The following is a 24,264-nucleotide window of genomic DNA, read 5'->3' as shown; positions in this document are numbered from 1 at the left end:
GTTTGTCAACAAAGGTATAGATGTAATTAATTTGGCTAACATCCTCCATCACAAAAACGTTACCAACAAAATTCCCCCATATTCCAAAGACAAATCCATACCAATTATTTCATATTCCTATACTTCACTCGTTGCATCCAACATTTTCAATTATAAAAGGCTATTGCAGAACCTCGCGATTGAGGACTTCAAGGCTAAACCACCTGACTGTTCTCTCCATTCAAATATGGTCCTTCTGGTCACGTCGTTACGGGAGATTTAACCATTATCGAAAACGAATCTCCGCGTAATATCCTTTCTAAAGGTCCGTGAACCACGGTCCATAAATTGGAATTATAACTTTAAAGTTCTTATGGATGCCGTCTGGTCTTTGTCCCTGGATTACATTCTTTTGATTACCGCTATCACCTTGGTTCCCTTGATTACTCTTTCTGGCCAATTTTTGCGGGCCTGTCTGATACAGTCACATGATTAATAAAATAAGTCCGGTCCGGGTTCGGTACTTCCGAACAATCTCAGAAATCAAGTACACGAATTGCACTTTTTTTTCTGTTTTCAGTCAGACTACGGATAAAAGTGTTTACAGTTTACTTACCGATGTGCTTATTGTTTATGTAATTAAGTGATGATCGAATTGAATGGAAATATCGTATTATTATCGCCAATAATCGGGACGAATTCTGGAGTAGACCACAAAACCACTATCATGGTCAGATAATGGTGTATATTTAAATGGTACTTATGTTCTGGCACTTTTAATACAGAAATACTAGTAAATAATATTTGCAAGTTTGTCAGTTATTGTTGTATAAAATTAAAAAAAAAGAGTTACAGAACAGAAAAAAGCTTGGACTCAGAATTAAAAAGCTAAAGAAGACCACAGACAAACAAACAAATAAACACAAATGTTATATATAATAAGTTCTTTTTCTCGTAGTTTTTTTTTTTTCAACCAAACCTTGGCGAATAGAAAATTGGCGGACATTTGTCGTATATGTGTGAATAGGACTTTTCTTAAGGAATCGTCTTACTTTTTTTTTCCTGCGATAAACAAGGTTTATTTACCACTTAATGTTTCAGGACAAGATTTATTTTCGATACAGAAGGGGGGCACATTGTTAGGAGTTTCTAAAGCCGGTAAAGTAGCGGTTCTTCTCAATATATTTGGTAATTATGATACGACAAGGCGTGGGAGAGGTTAGTTAGTATAATTGATCTGTCAAATCAGCACGAGTGCATTTTTATATGATATTAGTGACCCGGCCAAAAATATTCAATTTCCTGTACAAAAATACAGTAGTATCTGTGTTTATCCGTCTGTGATTGGAACGTCTTACCTACACAATTGTTAACTGTCTTTGCAGCCATTTAGTGTCGCTTGACTATAGACCACATCGGCATCTAGTACTAATTTTACATAAATGTCTATTAATTTAACGTAGATGTCTGCAAAGTTTTTATCGATGACCATCTGTTTTAAACGGAAGGCTATTAATTTTACATATGCATCTGTAAAACAAGCGGACTGAGTGATGACGATCAGTAAAAATCAGTGGAACATGATGTCGGTACTCGATCTTAAGTATACTGTTCATTAAAAATGAATTGGGTTGCTTGGATTTCCTATCCGCTGCCCATAACCCGATTCATTGATGTTTAGTACCTAGACATGTTAGAAAAAATATAGGAGCATCTGCACCAAGTACATGAAATGTTTGTTGGAGTTATCATCCATGTCAATTGATAATATTATACTACTTTACATGCAAACTAACTAAGATTCAAACTATATATAAGACACATACTTTGAAAGTACTTTAACTGATGGATACAAATTTTCGTGGAACACAAGTTCGTGGATTCTTGAATTCGTGGTTTCGAGATCTTCAGTGAACACATCTATGAAAATTTCCTTTTCGCTGGGAAGCAAATTTTGTGGTTTGGCCTACCCACGAAAACGACGAAAACTGGTTACGCCACGAACAATAGTACTTCCACAGTACATTAAAAGTCATGAATGTATGGTCAATTTATTTTTCTTCTTTCTCTAAGTTTTCTAGAATTTTTGTATGTTCTTTTCCTTGTTAGGTCAATTCGTCAGACAATACATATCTAGTGGTTTATCATGTCAACAGTTTATAGAAGAAAATGTTACAAGAAATCCAGAAAGCTTTAATCCTTTTCATCTTATTGTTCTTGACTTAAGGTACCTTCGCTTGTTATTGTAGTTGTTGAGTTGACTGTTTTAAAACATGTGTTTTTTTCTAAAACAAAGCGCATTTTCTAAATGTAAGTTGTTTTTCAAGAATCAGACAAAATGAGAAATATCAGAAACATGCATGTCGAAACCAACAAATCTGATAATATGATGTCACTCAAGAATGCTTTCTCTAATTGAAAAGACCATAATTCCATTATTTGATCTTTGCATCACCGGATATGGTCAGAAATAATTTTCAACAGAATCTTTGAAAATTAAGGTTTTTGACAGATTTATCTGCCATTGAAAAATACTTGAAAAGTTCATTACCAGTGCATTTCAATTCTATTATAACTCAATTAAAAAGTGGTATGGAAAATCTCTTCTTTGATTCTGTTGGTGCGAATTGTCAAATTAAACTTATAAATTTCTTCAAATCATGTTTCACACTGCCTGACTCTTACAGAGACTATATAGTTAATAATCAATAATTATGTATAGAGGGTGTGTTTCTTCGTTAATTTGATATTTAACCATAAGTCAGCGAAATATGAAGAGAATGGATATTGTGCGTATGTCAAAAAGACAACACCATCACGATGAAAATTGTTAGCTAGAGGCCAGCCATTCGTCTTCAATGAACGACGAGAAAACCCTCACTCCTCAAGGCAGGCTGAAGCTATTCATAAAACAACATTATACACAGGTAAAGTGAAGTAGTTGCTGAAAAAAGATGTAAAAGTAGACATTTATGTTGCAGTCTTTATAAAAATCATTAATGTATATATTTACTTTCATATCAAATTTTAATATTAATATGTTGTTACTCTGTATGCCATAAACCAACACAACTCTCTTACGTATCCAATTTCAATATTACCATGTAGTTACGGATAATTTTACTTTCTTATTCTGATGTTCCATTTTTAGACTCAAACAAAAAAAGATTGTGAATGAAAGTGGCACTTAGCAAGAGTTTTTTTATTTGGTCGAGTTAAGTGTTATGTTTCTATATATATACAAAGATAACTTAAAACGTATAACATATACAGAACGACAGAAAACAAGTACAATCTTAAAAAAAAAGATGGCCGACGCAGTTAAATTGTTTTTTAACTTATAATTTTTTACATTTCATCCAGGTAATAACACATGACAGTTTCAATATTCGATACAGTCTTTTTCGAACGCCACTAAGTTATCAGTATTTGGCCAATCGGGATACAAAAAAAATAATTGTGATCAGGTGATCTGCGCTTCCATTGAAGAGCGTCTTTAAGGTCAACGGGTAAAAAGCAAACTCGTGGCGACTGCGTCGGAACAATCATCGTTTGGTCGGTGGGGTTTGGTACATAGTCAAAATATTTTAAGACTTAAGATATACATGAATACATTTGTATATGTTATGATGTAATTACAGTACAATTTTACTTTACTTTAAATTATCGAATTTAGCAAACCAAACTCTGAAACGTTATGCTGTGATGTAGCTTGAAAACATGTCAGACTTAGAAGCAATTTAACTGGTAATTTATCTTGTATTGCACCGACCCACTAAATTTGCCAATTTTGCCATATTTTTATCCTCATTTTTAACCTAACGTTTTTACAATTCTAACCGATCTAAGATCAAATTCGATACTATATTGAATCAATTCCTCGAGCTCCACATTCACCTGACTTACGCCCCTGCTCATTGATTTAAAATATCATTGAAATGCACATCCTAGACAAATTAACGAGGTTTACTGATGTTCTTCAAGAATGAAATTGCCTACGGTAAAATATGTTTGGGACTTTACTTTAAGATGATCGCTGCACATGTTCAATCACTTTTTGTCAGATTTTCGGACTCCTCTGGTTTTATTCGTTTCATAGAATAGATATAATTTTCCAGTGACCCTACTTTCTTTTCTTAATTTAATATATTAAACACGCCTTGAAATGTTTTTGATTTTTTTTCTATGAAATTTCTTCTTTTGGTTTATGGACAAAACCTATGGAAAATAAAGAGAAATCCTTTTCCCGACACATTTTTCAAATGCTAACATCTCGTAAAGAGTATACCGACCCATCATTTTTCAATTCTTATTGTTCTAGCATGAAAAATTTAAAAGATTTTACAACCCTTTGATATCTTTGTTTTCTCAGAGAGAGCAGCAAACATCCTTAAAGTCAATAGATATATGCCCATAATATGACTGTTAAAAGGAAAAAAAAACAAATGATAACCCCCCCCCCCCAAAAAAAAAAAAAAAAAACAAACAAACAAACAAAACAAAACAAACAAACAAACAAACAAAACAAAACAAAACAAAACAAAACAAAACAAAAAAGGCGTGATTCGTACGACGGGAAGGAAGCCTTTTAGAAATGAATGAAAGTTCTAATTCGATACATTTTGGCACCGTCGCAAGTGGAGTACAATATCGATAAAAATTAAAAACTGAAATGATAATTCAATAGGTCCATGATGTTGACGCTTCTGCATAACCAAACACTAGGTCTTTTTGTGGCAAACGGAAATAAAATAATAGATATGTTTTTGCGCAGTTGTCATATTACAAACAACTGAAATATTTTAATGCAATATCTTGCAGTAAAGATAATAACTTGTAATGGATATGTTTTTGAAAATAGTGTGCCATGCAAAGTCATTTACTGTAGGTGTCTTTAAATATTGCAGTAAATAACTGTGGAAAAAATTTAATTTTGGGAGTGTGCGTAGATATATTAAGTCTTATATGTTATGTTATTTTGATGTACTCATCTCTTTTCAAAAGAGACGCTGGTTTGTTTCTTTGAAATTAAAGCACGAAGCATATATATTTTTACTACCTATACAAAAATTTTTTTTTTATTTTATAGCCTGACGATTAACAATCTCTAAAACTTCTTATTGTGACTTTCAGATTATCATTGGTATTTTTTAAGATGTAATAATGACGCCAACTTTACCCTAAAAAAATACTCTGCGTTACATAGATATAGAACAGCAAGATTATTACTTCTAATCTATGTTTATGCTACACATGTATTTATAACGACTGGCCCGGTCGTAGCAATGTATTACAAAACGACTTCCACTTGTGGCAAAAATTCGAATTGTTCCATTCTGATATCATTTTAATTCAGCATTAAATGAACCGGTCGTGATATTGTAAACAAGCCAAATTTCGATTGTTGCTTAGTTTGAACAAAAATCACATTTACGCCCAATTTCCCGTGTAAATTCTTTGAAAGTTGTCGTTCCTACCCGAGGTCTGTTTATATTCAATTTCGTGAGAAATTTGGATTTCTATTAAAGGGAAAGACCACCTTTGCATTTGAAATTATAGAGGAAAAGTCCTAAATTTGCGGTTCCTTCGCACATCGTAATTCATTACCTATTTATTTTTACTTTACAAACCGACTTCGTGACCTCACGGCTCAACCAATCATGGTGGCGCCCATAGGCTGGTGCAATTCAAATTTCCAAATAATAAATCTCGATTATACTCGACGTCACATACAGCACATTTTCGAATTGAAGCTCTACTTTTTAAACCGTCGGGTCTTACCGCTAGAGTTTTCTCTCTTTTATTTAATCTGAAGACAGTTCGCATATATGCATGACGTGTTGCTAACAACGAGTCGCTTATTGGCTTAATTCGTACTAATATCCGCCATGTTGGTTTCTACGGGACGATTTGTTTACAAACGAAGCTCGTAAGTTCCCGTCGAACTCTGGTGAGAATCGTCTGCTTGATCAACTTCTCGGTTTGTACGTTGTTCGCGTAAAATAAACCCGATATATCCGAAGTAACGCCGAAATGCATTCTGGGTTCTTCGGTTTTTGGACAAATCATTTAAATGTAAAGGTATAATACCACTATTAAGGGGAACCAGTCGCCTGCACATACCAGAAAGTAGTCCGTAAAAAACAAAGTAATTCTTAGGATGCATTGTATATTTTTTTTGATTTAGCCAGTATATGCAAACTGGGTATCATCTGAAAGCTTATCATATCAGGTACACACTGAATACAACAGTTTGGAACTCTGATGTAGAGAATAAGATTAGTTTCGATATTTATGACTTGCACAATAATTTGGTCTTCTCCTTTAACAGAGAAAAAAGAAAAAACCATAACGAGCAGCATTGATCAATACTTGGCTATTAGCAACAATAATGGCGTATTTAAGTGGGATTTCTCGAACAGAATTATAAATACAATAACACTTTATTTGCTTGAAATAAAAACAATGTACGTATTTAGTTATTGATGGGGCACTGAAACAATCTTAAGAAGTCATTTCATCAGTATAGTTTTAAATCCATACACAGTCACGAAGTACATTGTATTGTAAATATGAAAGATATGCTGCTGATAAGAGGTTACTCCTTGAAACACTTGTACAGCATATCGAAATTTACAATAAATACATGTAAACTGGTATTTTTGTATTTATGAACGATATGAATAATAAAGTAAAAAGAGTCATTCTCATGCTCTTTATTTATATTCCTTGATATTCATGTAAGTCGACCCGAATTAGAACTTTGTGGGTATTGCATTGTAACGTATTACTATTATTCCATTTGTTTGAGGAAATATAAAATCAAAAGCGGTAGCAGTGTGCAATTTAACCATACACGTATTTCGCAAGCCAATGATTAAGCATACCAAGATAAATATAAGATGTTTACACTGTAAAATCGCAAAACAGTAAGACGTTATAGTAAGATATCTGAAATAATTGGAATTTCGAAAGTTAATTTTCTGGTACACTGGCGTACACCTTCATGTGCAACTAAACCAAAATATTAATCATGTTACATTGATCTATATTATTAAGGAATAATGTAGCGAAGAAGTTCACCACATTGTATAAATGCTAGTGGTACAAGCACCGGACGTACACAATGCATTTTTACCAGTTAAACCATACAAGCGACTAATAATCGCAATAAATCTACCAGATTCTGCCTACAACACAACCGCGTCGTGTATGGAACTGTTCAGAGAAATTGCTTAACAAATATGTTTAATCTTTCTTCGTAAAAATCTTTTTTACGACAGCAATGTACATGTTTCTATCGAATGAAATCGTGGTGATTGGGGTTTTTAACGACTTGAATACCAATGTAGGCCTCTAATGGTCGATGTTTGTGGCTAGTAGAACCAACTAGTGTTGGTAGCGGAGCCCAGCCTTAGGGATACAGTTGCGATCACTTCTAACCTCTCTTAAATTCTGTAAGAATCTGTCAGGATTTCTGTTCTACGACAGCAGATAGAACAGAAATCCTGACAGATCCTGACAGGGTCTGACAGAGGCTGTCCTGGGTCAGGACACATGTTCCCCTATTGCCTGACAGACTCTGACAGAAACTGTCCTGGGTCATGACAAAGAAACTACGAAAAGCTGTTTTAAACTGTCATAGCCCAGAGCAGTTCCTGACACTAAATCTTACTATTCCATGTGACGTAATTTAGAACAGGAAGTCCACGTTTAATTATTGAAACCGTGTGACTAATGTAAATTAGCTAACCCGATTAGAAAAAAAAATCTTTATTTCAAAATTTACATTGAATTTCCAATTTTATTTATAGAGCTCGTCGTGATCATCATCGCACAGTAACTCGGTCGTTGTTTATGTTCCAATTTTCGTCGATCACGGTCCAGTCGCTCATCGTTCAAAAATATCATTGTTTTCATTTATAATTTTTGTTTACATTCTCTCATACAACTGATATTAATTAAATCAATTTTTTTTCTATAAAATTAAAGGTCTATGTTTCTGTTCTAAGTGTAAAGGTCATAACAGATAACTTTCAGATGTTTGGTAATTCACACGTAGTTTAAGATTGACCAAGTTTAAGTCTATGAGTTTGAAGACTTCCGGTTTCCCGACATGGTCTAGATCTTATATGTAGAAAATGTAGAAATTAAAAATGTGAGTTTCATATAAGTGACAGTGACATCTTTATTTCAGTAAAAAGTTCTCAAAACTGTCATATTCCAGCATATGTATGAGTGCCCACACTTGCTTTGAGGGTCTAAAATGAATGACTAAAATGCTAAATTCACTATAACTATCATATAGTGGCCCTTTTTATTTCCATGAGGGTCTAAAATTGATGACGAAAATGCTAAATTTTTCAATATAACTATCATGTGGTGGCTGCGACATATTATTTTGAGTCAACATTCTTGAATAATGTCATTTTACTGCAAAATGTATGAGTGCGCACACTTCAAAGTAGCATGAGGGTAAAAAATTAATGACTAAAATGCTAAAGTTTTCAATTTAACTATCATATAGTGGCTGTGACAATTTAATTTGAGTAAAATTCTTTAAAAAAATGTCATATTCTTGCCAAATGTATGAGTGCGTACACTTTTTATTTCCACGAGGGTCTAAAATTAATGACTTAAATGCTATTTTTTTCAATATAACTATAATGTGGGTGGCTGTGACACATTTGTTGGAGTCAGAATTCTTTAAAAAATATCTTCTTCTTACAAAATGTATATGAGTGTGAGCACTTTAAAGTTCCATAAAGGTCTAAAATTTCTGTATTAATTGTTTAAAATTGTCAGGGGCGTAGCACGTACGGCAGGCAATATTTTTTGTTGGTACTGCATGCTATACATAAAAATCGGGTAATAAATTGAAAAAAAAATCAAGTTTAAACATAGCAAGGCTTCCTTCACGTCGTACTAATACGCCTTTTTTCCGTAATCACATACATGTACTGTATGTAATTCGGTCAGAGAAGTATTCTCGAGCTAATGACTGTCAGAATCTGTCAGGAACACTTCTAATCCACGTATCTGTTCTACCTAGAGCAGTTCCAGACAGGAGGGTGTCAGGACCCATGGCAGATTATGATAGAGCTTGTCTAAAGTCCTGACAGACTCTGACAAGGTGTGTCGCGGGTCAGAACAGTTTCTAACAGTTTAGAACTGTTCTATGACAGCGAATCCTGACAGGATCGAAGAGAGGTTAGAAGTGATCGCAACTGTAGCTGACCAAAGAACTCGGTCAGAGTATGTCCTACTACAGACTGGGCTGCTTTGATGACGCTCTGGCCTATTCCCAGACCCCATGTGGGTCCGACAGCGTTTCTCTTCTCTATTTGGAAGTACGTTAATGTGTAGAGTTGAATGTAATGAGAAAAAATTACGTTTTATAGTGTGGCTGGCAAGGCCGAGTTATTGATAAAAATAAATCTTTGTTGATCTGGTTCCCGCTTCAAATCGTAGCGCATAAGCATTCACTTCATGTCTATGATACCAGTCCATTGCTCCCAACAAAAATTTTGGAGACGCTTCGACCCTGCTTGCGGGATGAGGCACTCATAGGAACCCTTGCTTGAATTTTATCAATACCCGAGATTAGAATATGGCTTAACTCAATAAAGGGGTTGAACTGACGCGAGTTTTGTTTATCGTTCAGTCAGATATAGTCTTTATATATATACGTTAATGATGTGCCCATAAATCGCTAAAATAAGAAGTAGGAAGAAAAAATTAAACAAAAATAAACCAATTAAATGCATCAATCATTCAGACGAGAAAGACAAAACAAATTAAATAAATTACGAAGGGCAACAATCAATGCAACAATTTTTAAGTTAATGCTTCTTTTACATTTCATGCAAAAGCATAATTTTATATAACCTGCGCCAAGTACACTAGTACATAAACGCTGCCCAATGAAAATAAAGAATAAAAAATGATAGGCAATCTATTTCAAGTGTAATCGATAAATATCTCAATTAAAATGAAAAAAAAGGGCGTTATATGCATTTGCACCAATTTTCCAATATCATATTACAATTGCACTAAATACTGATTATTTTGTTTTCGTTCAGGTAACCGTAAACGATTTGTACTCATACAAAACTGTAAGTCTCGGGTGTAAAAGTTGTGCGTTTTCTCCATATTGTTTGTGGTACAACTAATAGATGTTTTTGCGCAAAAGCATTGCGTAGTAAAAAACTAACCAAATAATTTCCGTCCTAGTCGTTTTAAACGCATTTTAAAAAAGATAACATCTCGGCCTTTCTTTGATGAGGTAACAGTTACTGGAGTAAATTTCAAAAGAGTGTAAAAGCTACTCGTTTAGTAGACTGAAGAATGAATAAGGTGCACCGGTAAGGTTAGTGTTTTAAGGCAGATACTTAGTGTGATGTCTACCAATTATGTAATGGAACATACTGAATTTTAGCTGCCCACAAGGATTGCAAAGAGTTATCAGACCTCGACGAAGTTGTCAAAAATGTCAAGTCTTCATCTTCGTTTTTTGAACTGGAGCAGACGGCTGTGGAACTGGCTGAAAACATTTCTAAAATCCTGAAAGACCGAGAGGAAAACATTTCAAGCCTGGACAAAAATGAACGCAGCATTGTAAAGGACATTCAAATGGCCAAACTGAACATCTGCAATCATCTAGATCGATTAGAAGAGGTGATACTACATGAGACAGCAGCACACAAAATTTCAGAAAGAGCAAAATGTAATTTAGTACTTGGAAAGGTAAAGCAGTCAGAAACAGTTGTCACGGAAATCAAAGATAACTTGAAGATATTAAAAGAATGTGCATCAAATCTTACGACATTTTTGGGACTCAGGCATTTTCAACATGAAATCTCTCACCAGGAGCAGTTTGTCAACAAACTATTGAAATCTGATGATTTGAGACAAACATCGTTGACGTGGAAACTTAACCCCGCATTAACAAATTTTGAGACGTCCATTAAAGAACTTGGAGATATAACAGTGGCGATGAATCCATGCCAAGTGTATACTTCATGCAAAAAAAATAAACAGGCCCAAATTATGCTTCAGGTACCAGGCATTCCAACTCCAATAAATTGCGACAGAGCAACACTGAAACTGAAACGTGTGGTGAGTACAGAAGGCAATGACGTCACAGGATGTACAATGTTACTTGACGGACGACTTGTCTTCACAAGTTATGAAGACGGCGTTATCACTGTCATGAATGGTGACGGTTCAAATAAACATCAAGTTTTGTCGAAAATTCCAACATTCGATGTCGTGTCAGTAGATGACAGAACGACTGTAGCGTTGACGTCAGGACATACAGGAGGAAAGATCCAGTTGTTAGATTTAAATACAATGAAATTTATTAAACAGTTCAACAACTATGGCCCAAGCGATGGCGTTGCGTACAAAAATAACAAACTATGGTATTGCTCCAGAGAATATGGGTTGTTGATGTTAGACCTCTGTTCAGAGCTCTTTAGTAAAGTCAATTTAGCGCCTAACCGTAAGCAGAACCTGATATCAGGATGCTCATATCTTGCAATATCCGGTCAGAAAATGTATTTTACAAATAAAAACAAGCACACTGTTACATGCTGTGACCTCGAGGGAAAGGTGCATTGGCAAATTCAGGATCAGACAGTTTTATCTTTTCCGCTAGGTGTCACTGTGGATGGAACCAGTAGTTTGTACGTAGCAGGTTGGAAGTCAAATAATGTGGTCAGGATCTCACCAGACGGAACTTCCATCACTCAAGTGTTGTCTCATATCAATGGTGTGGATAGTCCACAAGCCCTGTATTATAATGTTTCAACGGGACAATTGATAGTCGCTAACCAAAGCAGATCTGCTTCTATTTTCAATGTGACGACTTCCGGTAACGGTTAATCTGCTGCTGACTATTTTGACCTTAGAGAAAAATTGCATGTACAAATTGTGAACAATATATTGACTATAGACAAAATTTGTTAATTTATAAATTGTGACTTTAGTGGTATGCCTGAGTAATGCCTTGAACACTGAAGCTTGACAGAATTTGTTATACCATCGATACCGAAAAAATGCTGTCGTATTTATATTCATGTTGTTGCCATCGTCGTGGACCGTCGTTGTTAATTATTTGTTTCCGTGTGGTAACTATTGTAGTGAACTAAATGTCATGAAGTTTTGATATACTATAATTGTTACATATTTACTATCAAAAATTGGGGCACTGGTCCACACCATTCTGCTAAAAGGGGCCAAAAGGAGTAACATAGATTTTATTTAAAATTTGATGTTGAATGTTTGTTTTTCCAATTTTTGACGATTTTCTATACCACTCGACCTGGTGATTAAAAAGTCTCATGCAGTTGATTTATTGAGTTGACATCATTAGAACGCGTATAAATATGGACCGGAAGTTTTGTGATGAATTATTCGACATACATTGTATTTAAAATGTGAAAATGTTAAAGGTTGTCCTGTTCCGCATCAAACATTTCATCTTCACGTGTCAAAAGTTAAAGGATTACGATTGGGTTACTCGACGGGTAAAAATCATCAAAAAATATTTTTACTCGGAAGTCATGTGACTTAAATTCTGAGTCTTATAACCATCAAAAGTGTCGATCAAAAGGACATCCGGTTGAAAGTACTTCCATCGCTAAAGAGATCTAGTGGATGGATTTTAAAATGTATCAAATCGATTATTTCGTATAAAAGCACTGCCCATGTTTACAGTTTGCGATTGAAATAACATTTTACATTTATATATTGTTCTTTGTGCTGCTGTGACCGCTGATTTACCGATCATAACAATAGTATGCACGTGCTTTTTAATCTCTACTGGTAAAGTCAGGCCGCAATGGAAGAGGGAGGTTAAATGCTGTAAAACTTAGATTTAACCCACCATTTTGTTTGAAATGCCGGTACCAAGTCAAGACCATCCTCCCAAGTCAGGGTTTTGAGTCCACCCTCGCTCTAAAACCCTGACTTGGGAGGATGAGTCAAGACCATTGTGGTACAATTGCAAGCTGATCCAATGGTGTAATATCTATTTTGCCTGATTTATTTTGAACTTGAATTGATTATGAATCAGATTAGTGTTCAGTTATTTTGTTGTTACCCTTAGTTACATAAATGATTGTCAAGGAAAAAATAAAATACATAAATAGAAGTATCAATGCCTTTGATTCCACGTGATTGGCTACGTTTAAACCTAAAACACATTCTGTAGATTGTCAAGATTACATTTTAAGAAACAAAATAAAAACGAAATGAAACGAAACAAAAAAAAAATGGAAACGAAATTTAAATGAAATTTTGAACCATCAGTATTGTGTGGATGTGTGGTTTTAGTGGTGGTGAAAGTGCTGTACACGGCTCCTTTTCATTTAAAAAAATGAAATGCCTGGATCAACTTTTTGAAGTATTAACTAAATCCCAAAATGTACCAAATTTGAGTTATATATGTACTAACGAAGACAATGTCGAAAGAGAACTTGAAATTAAAAGAAAAACACATACAGTGAAAGTACTGCTAAATCTAAAATTAAGTTGTTTGAAAGTAAATGCAAATGTATGGAACATGTGAGTAGACCAGTGAAATACATACTAACGTAAAAAAAAAAACGTAATCTGCATCTTGACGTCGTCCTTGAAGAGTAAACTGGAAATACACACTAAAAAGAAATTAAAATGGACCAGGTGCACTGACCAATGGTAAATACCGCCGAGTTGCGCATATGTACATGTACGATACCAAATGAAGAGGGTGACCCCACCATAACATTTATTTCGTGACGCCGTACGTGATGTCATGTAGTATGACCCAATAGCTTGTTTGTAAGAAATTTAACGGTACAAGAAATATTCGTGTAGCTCCGACGACAATCCCTACCCTTCTAAGCAACTCAAGGCTGTTTGCAGTATTAGTCCTCGAGGAAATTAGTTTTTGTCCATAAACATGCGTTATGGAATGAATATTAGGTGCACTGTATAAATTTTAATTTCCTATCTGATAAAAAATGTACATGGATTAGAAATATAATTTTAAAAATGTAAGTCAACTTCGTAAGAATGCACTACATTACAATTTATAGAACGTATCTGTCATTTGGCTATATGTGATCTTCCGTCTATCGATCAGGCAATTGTCCCCCTCAACGATTTATTTAAAAATAAATATGTGCACAATAGTACCATATGTTAACCCTTTCGAGAGAATAAATATATTCGATTGATTTTTGATTTACGGGGAAGACTAACCGAAAGAAACTGCATATTATATTACTTGTTAAGGAGATATCCGGAAATAATTATTTCATTTCTCCGTATTGGTTTTACCTTTACTATGTACTCGCATTATCCGAAAGTGAAAGTAAGTTTACTCAATTTAGTAAAGAACATGATCAAAATGCTGATGTGCCGTATGACGTATGTTATTTAATTTCGGTTATTCAAACCTTATGCTTATACACTCTTATTTATTTCTTTTAAGTTTAAATTGTGTTTAAATATTTACTGGTTGTTTACTATATATATATATACATATATGACTGATCATAATACAACATCTAGATACCAAAAACAATACGAACACAATAAATCACAATAAAGTCCAAAACATGTTGTTCAGAGAGGCCAACTGAATTTTTTGTTCGAGTTACTGACTTTCCTATAAAATGAATTGGATATGAAGAAAATACTTTTGTAATTATTTGATATAAAATTTGTCTAATCAAGTTACAGGGTTTTAATTCTGATTTTTATTTGATGATCCACTAATAGACATTGATAAGTATAAAGTTATTCCTGTGGAAGACCGTTAAAACATTCCGAAAAAAGTGGGGCATGGCAAAACCATTCTCTTCCCGGAGATACAGGAAGATACATAAATTTTGGTTTACTCCTTAGTATACAACATAAGAGGTTGAAATCCCTTTCCACCACATTCAAACCAAGTCTGGAAATTCTATTAAATGACCTAGGCCATTTTCCCCAGGATTCTGACCATAAATGGGACCAATTTCGAAAAGTCCGGAATTTTTATTTGAGTCTTTAGAAAAAACTCTTATTGGTCCTAGAAATGCAAATTTGTGAAAATATGGATAGGTGAAAAGTACAAAAATTTGCAACAAAAATCGTTGAAAATGCATTTTCGATATTTATTGTCTAAATAGAACACTATTAATCGGGAATTCCCAAAGAAGTACATCCGCAACCCATAGAAGCACCTCCGCAACCATCACAGTTTAGGATTTTTTGCGTAGTGTGATTTATAAGAACATTTTCTATAAGCACAAACTAGTTGGAAATGTGCTTTTCGCTGAAAAAAAAAAAAAAAAAAAAACAACAACACCAAAACAGTTTAACGTTATGTATTTTATTACGACCACATTACTTATGTCCGTAGCCTACCTGGTTTGACAATTGTACTCTGCAATAATGCGGAGGTTTTTGGTTCGAGTCTGACCCGGGAATATTTTTTCATGTTTTTATTTTTTGGTATAAATGTTATCATTAAAACGCCACTTCTCACTTTCGATAATCGATTAGTCATATTTTATCCCAGGAAAGTTCGTATACCAGTATTTAAAAGTTCGTGTTGTTACGCCAGTTTTCCAGGTGCTTCCAAATCAACCAAATATATCATTGATTCGTGACGTATTTAAATGCCTAATTAGATTTAACCCACTATTTCGTTTGAAATGCCAGTACCAAGTCAAGACCATCCTCCCAAGTCAGGGTTTTGAGTCCACCCTCGCTCTAAAACTCTGACATCATTTACTTGTTAGTACTTATACATTTCAATGAACTAAATACCGGGAAAGTTGGCCCAAGCCTTTTTATATAATTATGTTCACGCTATTTACATGTTAAAAAAATCGTTTTTTTCTGATCGCAGATAATCTACCAAAAAGAAAAATGTGTTTATTGTTTATGTATTTGAATGATGAACGAACTCCAGGAAAATATCGTCTAATCATCGCCGATAACCGGGACGAAGTTTGGAGTAGACCTACAAAACCACTGTCATGGTCGGAAGATGGAGTATTTTTAAGTGGTACGGTTTTTGGCAGATACATGTAATGTAGTGATTTAAAATGATAGATTTGTCCATATATCCAAATGGAACAATTTATAAAACGAAATACATGAAATCATATCAGACACTGAGGAATTTGGGAGGACAATGAGTGTATGTTTCTGGACTGTCTGAGAGGTGGAATTAACCGGTCTGTTTTAGTGATGTCAACTAGGAAGTAATTGATTTTATATAACATTATTAATCTTTTGTCTGATCTTCTATGAGCTAGGCTTCTCCAATTTTGATGTATCATTCTGGACACACTATAGATGTATTGTGAAGTCTCTTGGTCACAATCCTAGCTGCACGCCTTTGTACTATTTTTATTTTGTTTATGACATTTACAGTGTATGGGCTCCCATACAGAGCAGGCAAGTTCTAGTGATAACCTGACTAGCGATTCATATGCTTGCACCTTTACCTTGGTGAACGGATGTTTAAATTTTAAGAAAGATTAATGTATTGGTGGCTTTATTGCATAGGTTGTTCACATGAGGGTTCTTGTTACATTTATCAGCGTGGAATGCCATGTGCCTTTTTTGCTCTCATTCTCCTAGTTAATCTAAATCAGTTGGCAGTGTCTTACAGTCGCCGATAGGCGGTGGTTTCATCGGCGAATAAACGTTATGTGGACTTCAGGCCTACTGGCATATCATCAATATAAAATAAAACAGACTGGGTCGCAGTACAGAATCTTGAGGTATGTGGGTACCACTGACTGTGACGTCAACAAAGGCGGATATTACAGCTTCGAGGACAACTGCTTGAGTACGATAAGATAGGGAGCTATGTATCCATTTATTAGTTTTGCATTGTAAACCAGTTTTTTTTACTTGAGAGGTAGTAGATTGTGACTGACTTCATCAAATTCCTAAATGAAATCCATGATTAATTATACTTAATTATATGTCTGTTTGAAAAGAATTTTCAAAAATTGTAGTTACATCGTCAATAAAATTTAAAATAAAAGTTATGTTTCACAAGATCTTTGTCGCCATAAGCCGTGTTAAAATAGATATAAAATATTGTTTTTCGTCTTCATAATTGTTCATGATGGCACTAACTAAATAATGATTTTGCAGCAAACGCATGTCAAAGATATTGGTCTATAATTATCAGGATTTCTTGTAAATTGGAGAGACGTGTTGTATTCCAGTCAGAGGGTACTTAACCAGAATTTAGAGATTTTTCATTAATAAGACAAAGAATTGCTTGTACATGTATACCAATGGCTAGTTCTTTGAGAACAGGAGGTTTGATCTGGTCAGGTCCTTGCACATTCTTTGGATTGGTTAAGATTCAGTAAGAGCTAGAGCTTAGTTATTCCTTGGACTGTAATTTTATATCATCCATGACAGGATAAGTGTTTTTTTGTCTGTCAGGAGATAACTAAGAAAAAAGAATCATATTTCGTTGAGAAAACCTTATTCTACACGGCCTGGCAAGAAGTGTTCGTCCTTAAAATAGTAGATAAACAAAGCCTCACTTGTGGTCAATTGGAAAAATGTCCATAGCAGAAGTAGAAGCATTTGTAGATATTTGTCGCAGAACACAAGTGTTTTCTTTTCGTGTGAAATTTGCCAAAGAATTGTTTTTCTTGCAAACTTTTTATGTTTTGGGTCTACGAGTTCCCTGCGTCACACTTTTCCTTTCAGGGCAAGATTTGTTTCCTGGACGGGAAGGCGGTACATGGTTAGGAGTTTCCAAAGCCGGTAAAATAGGCGTCCTTCTCAATATTCTTGGCATCCTTGACACAACTAGGCAGGGAAGAGGTAGGACTGTAAAGTTAACCTTTCAAATCCCAGAAATCATATGACACTACGATACCAAAACAGACAAATATTATCATGAAGAGAATTGACTTGGTGGATATGTCATAGAGTAATCAAGGGAACCAAGATTCTTGTGGAAATCAAAAGAATGTAATCCAGGGACAAACACCAGACATGGAAAACTGACAATTACAACAAAGAACATAAAGTAATTAAAATAATACATACGAAGTAACAAAAGTAAATGAGCAACTCGGACTCCACTAAAAACTTGGAGCATGGACCAGGTGCACCGGTTGGGTAAACGTCCTCGGACTCGGCTAAAAACTGAAGATACAAACCCAACGGGATGAAAAATATCAGGTCAAGGCCACTCATGGATCTCGAATGAACGACGAGGAAACCCTCACACCATAGGACAGGCTGCATTGATTGCATAGCTACGCGCTCACGACCCATTTCTGGCTCAGCGCATTGGTCTTGTACTAACAGTGTGTGCTCGATTGATTGAACGTTTTGTCCTTGAATTAACAAAACATCCATGGTAGTACTCCAAACCACGATCAATCAATCTATAGTCTTACTTTTAGGTCACCTCGTCAGAGAATACATATCTAATGATATATCTGGTCAACAGTTTGCAGAAGAAAATGTGAAAAATCCAGAAAATTTCAATGCTTTCCATCTCATTCTGCTGGATCTCAGGTACATGTAGAGGAGAAGAGAATTTGAATTTTAAGGATTTTTTTCGTTGTAAAATATTTTATGGGGATCATAAATAAACATGATTTAAATATTACTTAATTAAAAACGGTGTTTCACTATACAAAATTATTTTTTACCTCACCTGGCATAAAAGGCCATGCAAGCTTTTGTCATCTCTTTGTGTCTGTCGTCGTTAACTTTTCTTTTAAAAATCTCGTCTGAAACCACTGAATATAATTTGAAAAAAACTTATTTACAGTCATTCTTGGCATGGTTTCTCCTAAAATTGCAGGCGCGGATCAAAGGACTGGCCCACCGGGCGTACGCCCCCCCCTTAAATCGGTAAGATAAAAAATTCACAAGTTTCACCCCATAATATTTTTTGCCTTGCTTTGCACGGCATTTAATTCAATTAACGCACCCCCAAACTCAAACCCTGGATCAGCCCCTGAATTGTATCCGCTATCATGGTGCTTTTCCCAAACAACATTGCCGCTGTTGTTAAAAATAGAACATAGGAGTATCATCATATATTGTTGTTTATATCTCAAAACCAATAACAGATAAAGGAAATCTGAAACATCTTAGGTATTTTGGTTCACTGAAAATTTCAAATGATCGATTTACAAATTTTGGAGTTACTGACATTTTTGCTAATTTTACCTTTTTTGACAGTTTTTTGCCTATTATTTAGAAAACAACAGCAAATTGTTGATTATTGTAAATTGATAAAATATTCAGTATTTCAATATCTTTTTTTGGTGCAAATGTCAGAAAAAATCTGTTGACTCTTTTAGCACTTGGTAGTGTTATTTTTGACGTTTTTATCAGTTTTTGCCTATTATTTTGAAAACGAAATCAGATTGATGATTATTGTAAATTGAAAAAAATGTTCAGTATTTCGATAACTATTTTTGGGCAAATTTCAGAAAAATCTGTTGACATTTCTCGGAATTTTGACCCCCAGAAAATGTTGTTTTGGTCATTTTTCCTGTTTTTTTGTATGTTATGAACAAAACAACAGCAGATTGATGATTTAGTAAATTAAAAAAAAATAATGTATATGTAAAGTATTATGTAAAGATTTATGATTGTTATAAATTTGGGGAAAAAATGATCATTTCGTTTTTAATGATTTTAAATTTTAGCATTTTATTCAGTTAACATAAGTAGAGCGATGATTAATGTTTAAGGTGTTTGGCCCTTTTGTAGGTTTTTTGCCTGTCAGTTTTTAAGGTATTAAACCAGGTGAACTATTCAGGCTCTTGAAAGCTTCTTGTTCGTTGTTGCATTTTCTGTTGGAAGTTGTTTTGATTATTGTTTTGTATTAAATAAACCGTTCTTAAAATAATGTCTGCAATATCATTTCGTTACACTGTCAAGCAAGAGAAATGAACAGGGACATATTGCATTTTGCATTTTCTGGGTTGGTTTATTGAAATAAAAAAACACATTGCTCTATATCCATTGTAAATGCTTAATTAGTCAAAATGTATTTGTGCTGGATGTATGCATGAATCACTTTTTTTCATGGTTTTAAAGAACGGAACTTTTTAAAATTGCAATCTATTTAATTTAGCTCGTCGAAATCAGAATCTTTATGCTGTGATTTTTCTGGGAAACAAGTCAGTCTTAGAAGTAATTTAGCTGGTAAGTTGTCTTGCATAATAAGTTGCATTATACAAATATACTAGAAATATTTGACTTTAAGGAGGTAGACCTAGGGTAAGGGATATAACTTGAAATCAGTGATATTATTGTATCATATTCAATTTCACCGAAGCCTATCAAGCTTTCATTTGAAACATAATGAAATCAATCCAAGTAACGATGTACTTGGATGCTTACATGATTGATGTCCAATGCTGAATACAAGAGTAATCAAGGAACCAAGATTCTAGCGGAAATCAAAAGAATGTAATTCAGAGACAAAGACCAGATATGGAAAACAGACAAACACAACAATGAACATAAAGTAACTAAAATAATACATACAAAGAATAAAAGTAAAAGAGCAACTCGAACGCCACTAAAACTGGGGGCATGTTTTCTTTGAACACCCGCCGAGTGGGTGTTACAAATTACAAACGTTCTAATGATTTATAAGACTGCTTCCAAAATGGGCATTGTTATACCCCGGGTCAGGGCAAGATTTAATGATGGGATAAGGTTGTCATGTGGGCCATCATGGCTAAATACTTTTTTTGCGCAAATTAGTGGCATAATCCCAGTCCCTATCGAAAATAAAGTTGAAGTTCTATGTCTATACATTAATGATTTGGTGTACATATCTTATAGGCGTCTTTACCTGCGACAATGCAGCACCAGGTACAACTTGGCAAAAGTCCGAACGGAACAAAGACCGATTTGAGAACATTGTACGGCGATATAATAATACTGAACATAAAACAGAACTCGTGGAGGAACTGATCAATCTTCTTAAAGACAAAACAAGGTACATGTATTCATATACCTGTATCAAAGAGTAATCAAGGGAACCAAGGTTATAGCGGTAATCAAAAGAATGTAATCCAGGGACAAAGACCAGACATGGAAAACAGACAGTCACAATAAAGAACATAAAGTAACTAAAATCATACATACAACGCAACAAAAGCAAATGAGCAACTTGGACTCAACTAAAAACTGGGAGCATGGACCAGGAGCACCGGTAGGGTAAGCGTCCTCTGCTTTTCTAGAAACACCCGCCGAGTTTGGGGTAGACAAAAGAGGAAAAGAAAACTATGACACGTGGGATAAATCAGTTTTCATGGCGCAGATGGATATACCGTAGCGATCCACGAGTTCATGATGATGACCATAAATCTTTTGTAGTGATGACTTCAATCTTTTTTGGCTTCCTTTTAAACAATGTTTTCTGACATCCATATGTTGAGATATTGCAGGCGTGACGTTTTGATTACTAATGATACAGCACGGCTTAAGTAAGCTGGTTATATTCACGACAAAAGTGTTTTATATAACAAAATCATCAGCGTGATTTATATTAATAGATTAAAAAATATACATTTGTATCTTATAGGTAAAAAATTCGTAAATTTTCTCACTTTCAAGAGGGGCATCCAAAAACAAAAACAAATCCACACAGTCAGTGATTATACTTGCTTCAAACAAATTAAATGAATATCAAAGATTGTTTTACTTAAATCGTTATGACGAGAAACTCACTTAGTGGAAAATTATTTAAAATTCTACATTTTAACAAACACCGGCGTTAGAATAAACCGTGAATTCAGCGTTGGAACAATAAAATCTGCGTTAGGGGTTAGATACGATTTGTGTGGGTTTCAGTTCCCTCTCAGTTATTCCAGCTGTTTCTATTATATTTAATTATATGTACCTTCATAGCGAAGGACCATACATTTTGTGTGTTTCAACAATTGTCAGTTCGATATCAATTTTCTGTTTTACGGAAATTTGAATTTTTCGGAGCACGTAAATGCTATATTTAGTTTTGAAGATTTGTTTTAAGTGTAAGACATTGCATTTTTATTACTATACAATCATCAACACAACATAACGAACCCTATCCTATCTAAAGATTAACGGAGGCGTGTAGCTGCCGTTAGGCAAAAAAGCTTTTGCCTGCACTTAATTTTCCAATTTTTTTTTTTTTGGAGATAAAATACATTCAGGAGAGGCATAAATGATGCTCTAAAACGCTATCTCCGCGGAGCTTCGGGGGACTTCGCAGGCAGCTTTGGTAAATATGGAGGAGGAAGATTTAATTTCTGAACAAAGTTCTCCGTTTGTTTGCTCGCCAAAACTTGATTTTGGGACTAGGTATAATATGCTAGTTAAATGATCGACAGCAATAAATAAATACATTGTAAATAGATGTATTCCTCAAAATACAATTGGAAAAATAAATATGATGAAATGTTACAAACCAACCAGCGTATAACCTAAGTACACACTTGTTAATACTTTCTGATATCAGCTAAAGTCTTAAGCAAGTGTAAACACACATTAAAGTAAGCTCTTGAAGTCCTTATGATAAAATGAGCATAACAGAACATAACAATTCTTCAAAATCAAACTAAAAAAATATAAGGACACACAGACGGATAGACGCATGAAATATACATGGGTAAACTAGTTAAACGAGGTCGTAACCACCTCCTTTAATTTAAGGAAAAAAGATTGGACGGAAACAACAAACATAAACATCATCAAATTCACTCAATAATACATTCATTCTCCCCATGGAATACCTCAACATATACCATGTTGACCAAAATGAGATATCAACTTAAAAATACTATGGTCAGATCTAACTTGTACATGTAAACACAATTCATAATTTCAGAACACATTCCATAGTGCTAGTTGATTATGATGGTAATTGTGAATTCAAAGAGAAAACAATGAAGACACCAAGAGACCCTGACAACATTGAGTGGGAAACAAACTCCTTCCAGTTTAAATTCAATTCTGGAGAGGGATAGACGCTTTGGTGTTTCTTTAGAAGTAGACATTTGTGATTAATAATTTAATTCCAATTTTTCATTATTATTATCAGTATAGAAATGATTTCAATACAAAAACCTTAGGTAGAGACATTCCAACTACTAGTATTTTAGAAATCGAAATTTTGTTTGATTTTAATGTTTTCCTTACAAGATTTTGAGACCACAGCGTCGGTTGATTTTCGATTGCTGCAACTTACTGGACGTGGCTTGTGTGTGTGTGTTTAAATTACTGCACACCTTAAATCATGTAAATAGACACACGTAGCATTCCGATGTGTATCAGCTGTTTTCATTCATTTCAGTAGCGTGAATGAAAACCAAATTTATATTTTGATAAAAATATTAAACGTTATATTTTATTACATTGCATAAAATTACTTACACATGTACACGGTAGTACTCGCCACGTGCGTCGTCATGCATGGAAACAAACATTAAATTGTCAATGAATGAAAGTTTGTACCTGTCCATGTGTGAACACTGTGACCTTATAATGCAATAACTATTGCCATACATAACATCGCTTTACTTAATTTGCCTCTTCTTCATTATAAATAATACAAGGCACTAAGTTAAACTAGCGACCATTTCGACTGACAGAATGTAAAGTATAGAGCCAAATATAGACAAATATGACTGGTCTAAGGTTACCGTAAATAGGTCACGATAAAGTAAAAAAGGACCGTAATTGCCCTATATGAATCGAAAAAAACATGAAAACTCCTGTTTACCATTGTTTTACCACAGGCTCACCATTTATGCCAATATTTAAAAATAAAATATACTTGATTGATGTCATCACTACAGAAGTTTAATGGTCGTCTTCATGAACTCGTGGATCGTTACGGTGCATCAATCTGCAACATGAAAACTGACAGTGCATCCTTAAGTACTGTCCAAATATTTCTCTCCGTGTTTGATCCTTTAATTGTACCCTATCATTTGATCAAATTTGAAGTGGTTGTAAGGTGAACAAAGAAAGTGTAATATTAGTCTTTAGTCATGACGTCATATTTGATCAAAATATTGTGAAGTCATAACTTACGACCAATTTTGCACAAATACTGTAACCTGATTTATTCAACGGGTCATAGTTTTCCTTTCCTCGTTTGTCTACCCCGGACTTGACTTTTTATGAGCAACTCGGCGGGTGTTTCTAGAAAAGCAGAGGATGCTTATCCTACCGGTGCACCTGGTCCATGCTCCCTGTTTTTAGTGGAGTCCGAGTTGCTCATTTGCTTTTGTT

The 24,264-nt window shown here is 34.5% G+C and overlaps 2 protein-coding genes across 7 annotated transcripts; both read left to right on the top strand.

Annotated features, from left to right (window-relative positions):
- The first annotated feature begins 9,236 nt into the window (after positions 1-9,236).
- Positions 9,237-11,865, top strand: LOC148606661 (uncharacterized). The gene is made up of 2 exons (XM_088546141.1): positions 9,237-9,294; positions 10,418-11,865. Exons 1-2 carry the CDS (start codon positions 9,237-9,239, stop codon positions 11,863-11,865), a joined length of 1,506 nt encoding a protein of 501 aa, XP_088402267.1.
- Positions 11,866-14,182: 2,317 nt separating this feature from the next.
- Positions 14,183-23,377, top strand: LOC148606660 (transport and Golgi organization protein 2 homolog). Of its 6 annotated transcripts, none has more exons than XM_088545344.1 (9): positions 14,183-14,338; positions 15,866-16,024; positions 17,131-17,211; positions 17,704-17,820; positions 18,411-18,525; positions 20,105-20,175; positions 20,824-20,980; positions 22,182-22,329; positions 22,856-23,377. In XM_088545344.1, exons 2-8 carry the CDS (start codon positions 15,886-15,888, stop codon positions 22,279-22,281), a joined length of 780 nt encoding a protein of 259 aa, XP_088401470.1. In that variant the 5' UTR covers positions 14,183-14,338; positions 15,866-15,885; the 3' UTR covers positions 22,282-22,329; positions 22,856-23,377. The 6 variants fall into 6 exon arrangements, 5 of the variants coding, with proteins under 5 accessions (XP_088401470.1, XP_088401473.1, XP_088401471.1 ...); XM_088545345.1 differs by having other exon boundaries at positions 14,293-14,394; XM_088545347.1 differs by lacking the exon at positions 17,131-17,211.
- Positions 23,378-24,264: the final 887 nt, after the last annotated feature.

Source organism: Perna viridis, chromosome 9 (genome assembly GCF_037379345.1).
Source record: "Perna viridis isolate PV_CMFRI_1.1 ecotype Kerala chromosome 9, ASM3737934v1, whole genome shotgun sequence".
NCBI classification, from domain to species: domain Eukaryota; kingdom Metazoa; phylum Mollusca; class Bivalvia; order Mytilida; family Mytilidae; genus Perna; species Perna viridis.
This window is presented reverse-complemented; position numbering and strand designations above follow the sequence as displayed.

Coding starts and splice junctions, on each gene's coding strand:
- LOC148606661 (XM_088546141.1), top strand. CDS start 9,237: ATGTCCTACTACAGACTGGGCTGCTTTGATGACGCTCTGGCCTATTCC. Junction 9,295..10,417: donor GGCCTATTCCCAGACCCCAT/GTGGGTCCGACA, acceptor ACTGAATTTTAG/CTGCCCACAAGGATTGCAAA.
- LOC148606660 (XM_088545343.1), top strand. CDS start 16,675: ATGTGGACTTCAGGCCTACTGGCATATCATCAATATAAAATAAAACAG. Junction 17,821..18,410: donor CACAACTAGGCAGGGAAGAG/GTAGGACTGTAA, acceptor TCTTACTTTTAG/GTCACCTCGTCAGAGAATAC. Junction 20,981..22,181: donor CTTCTTAAAGACAAAACAAG/GTACATGTATTC, acceptor AAATACATTCAG/GAGAGGCATAAATGATGCTC.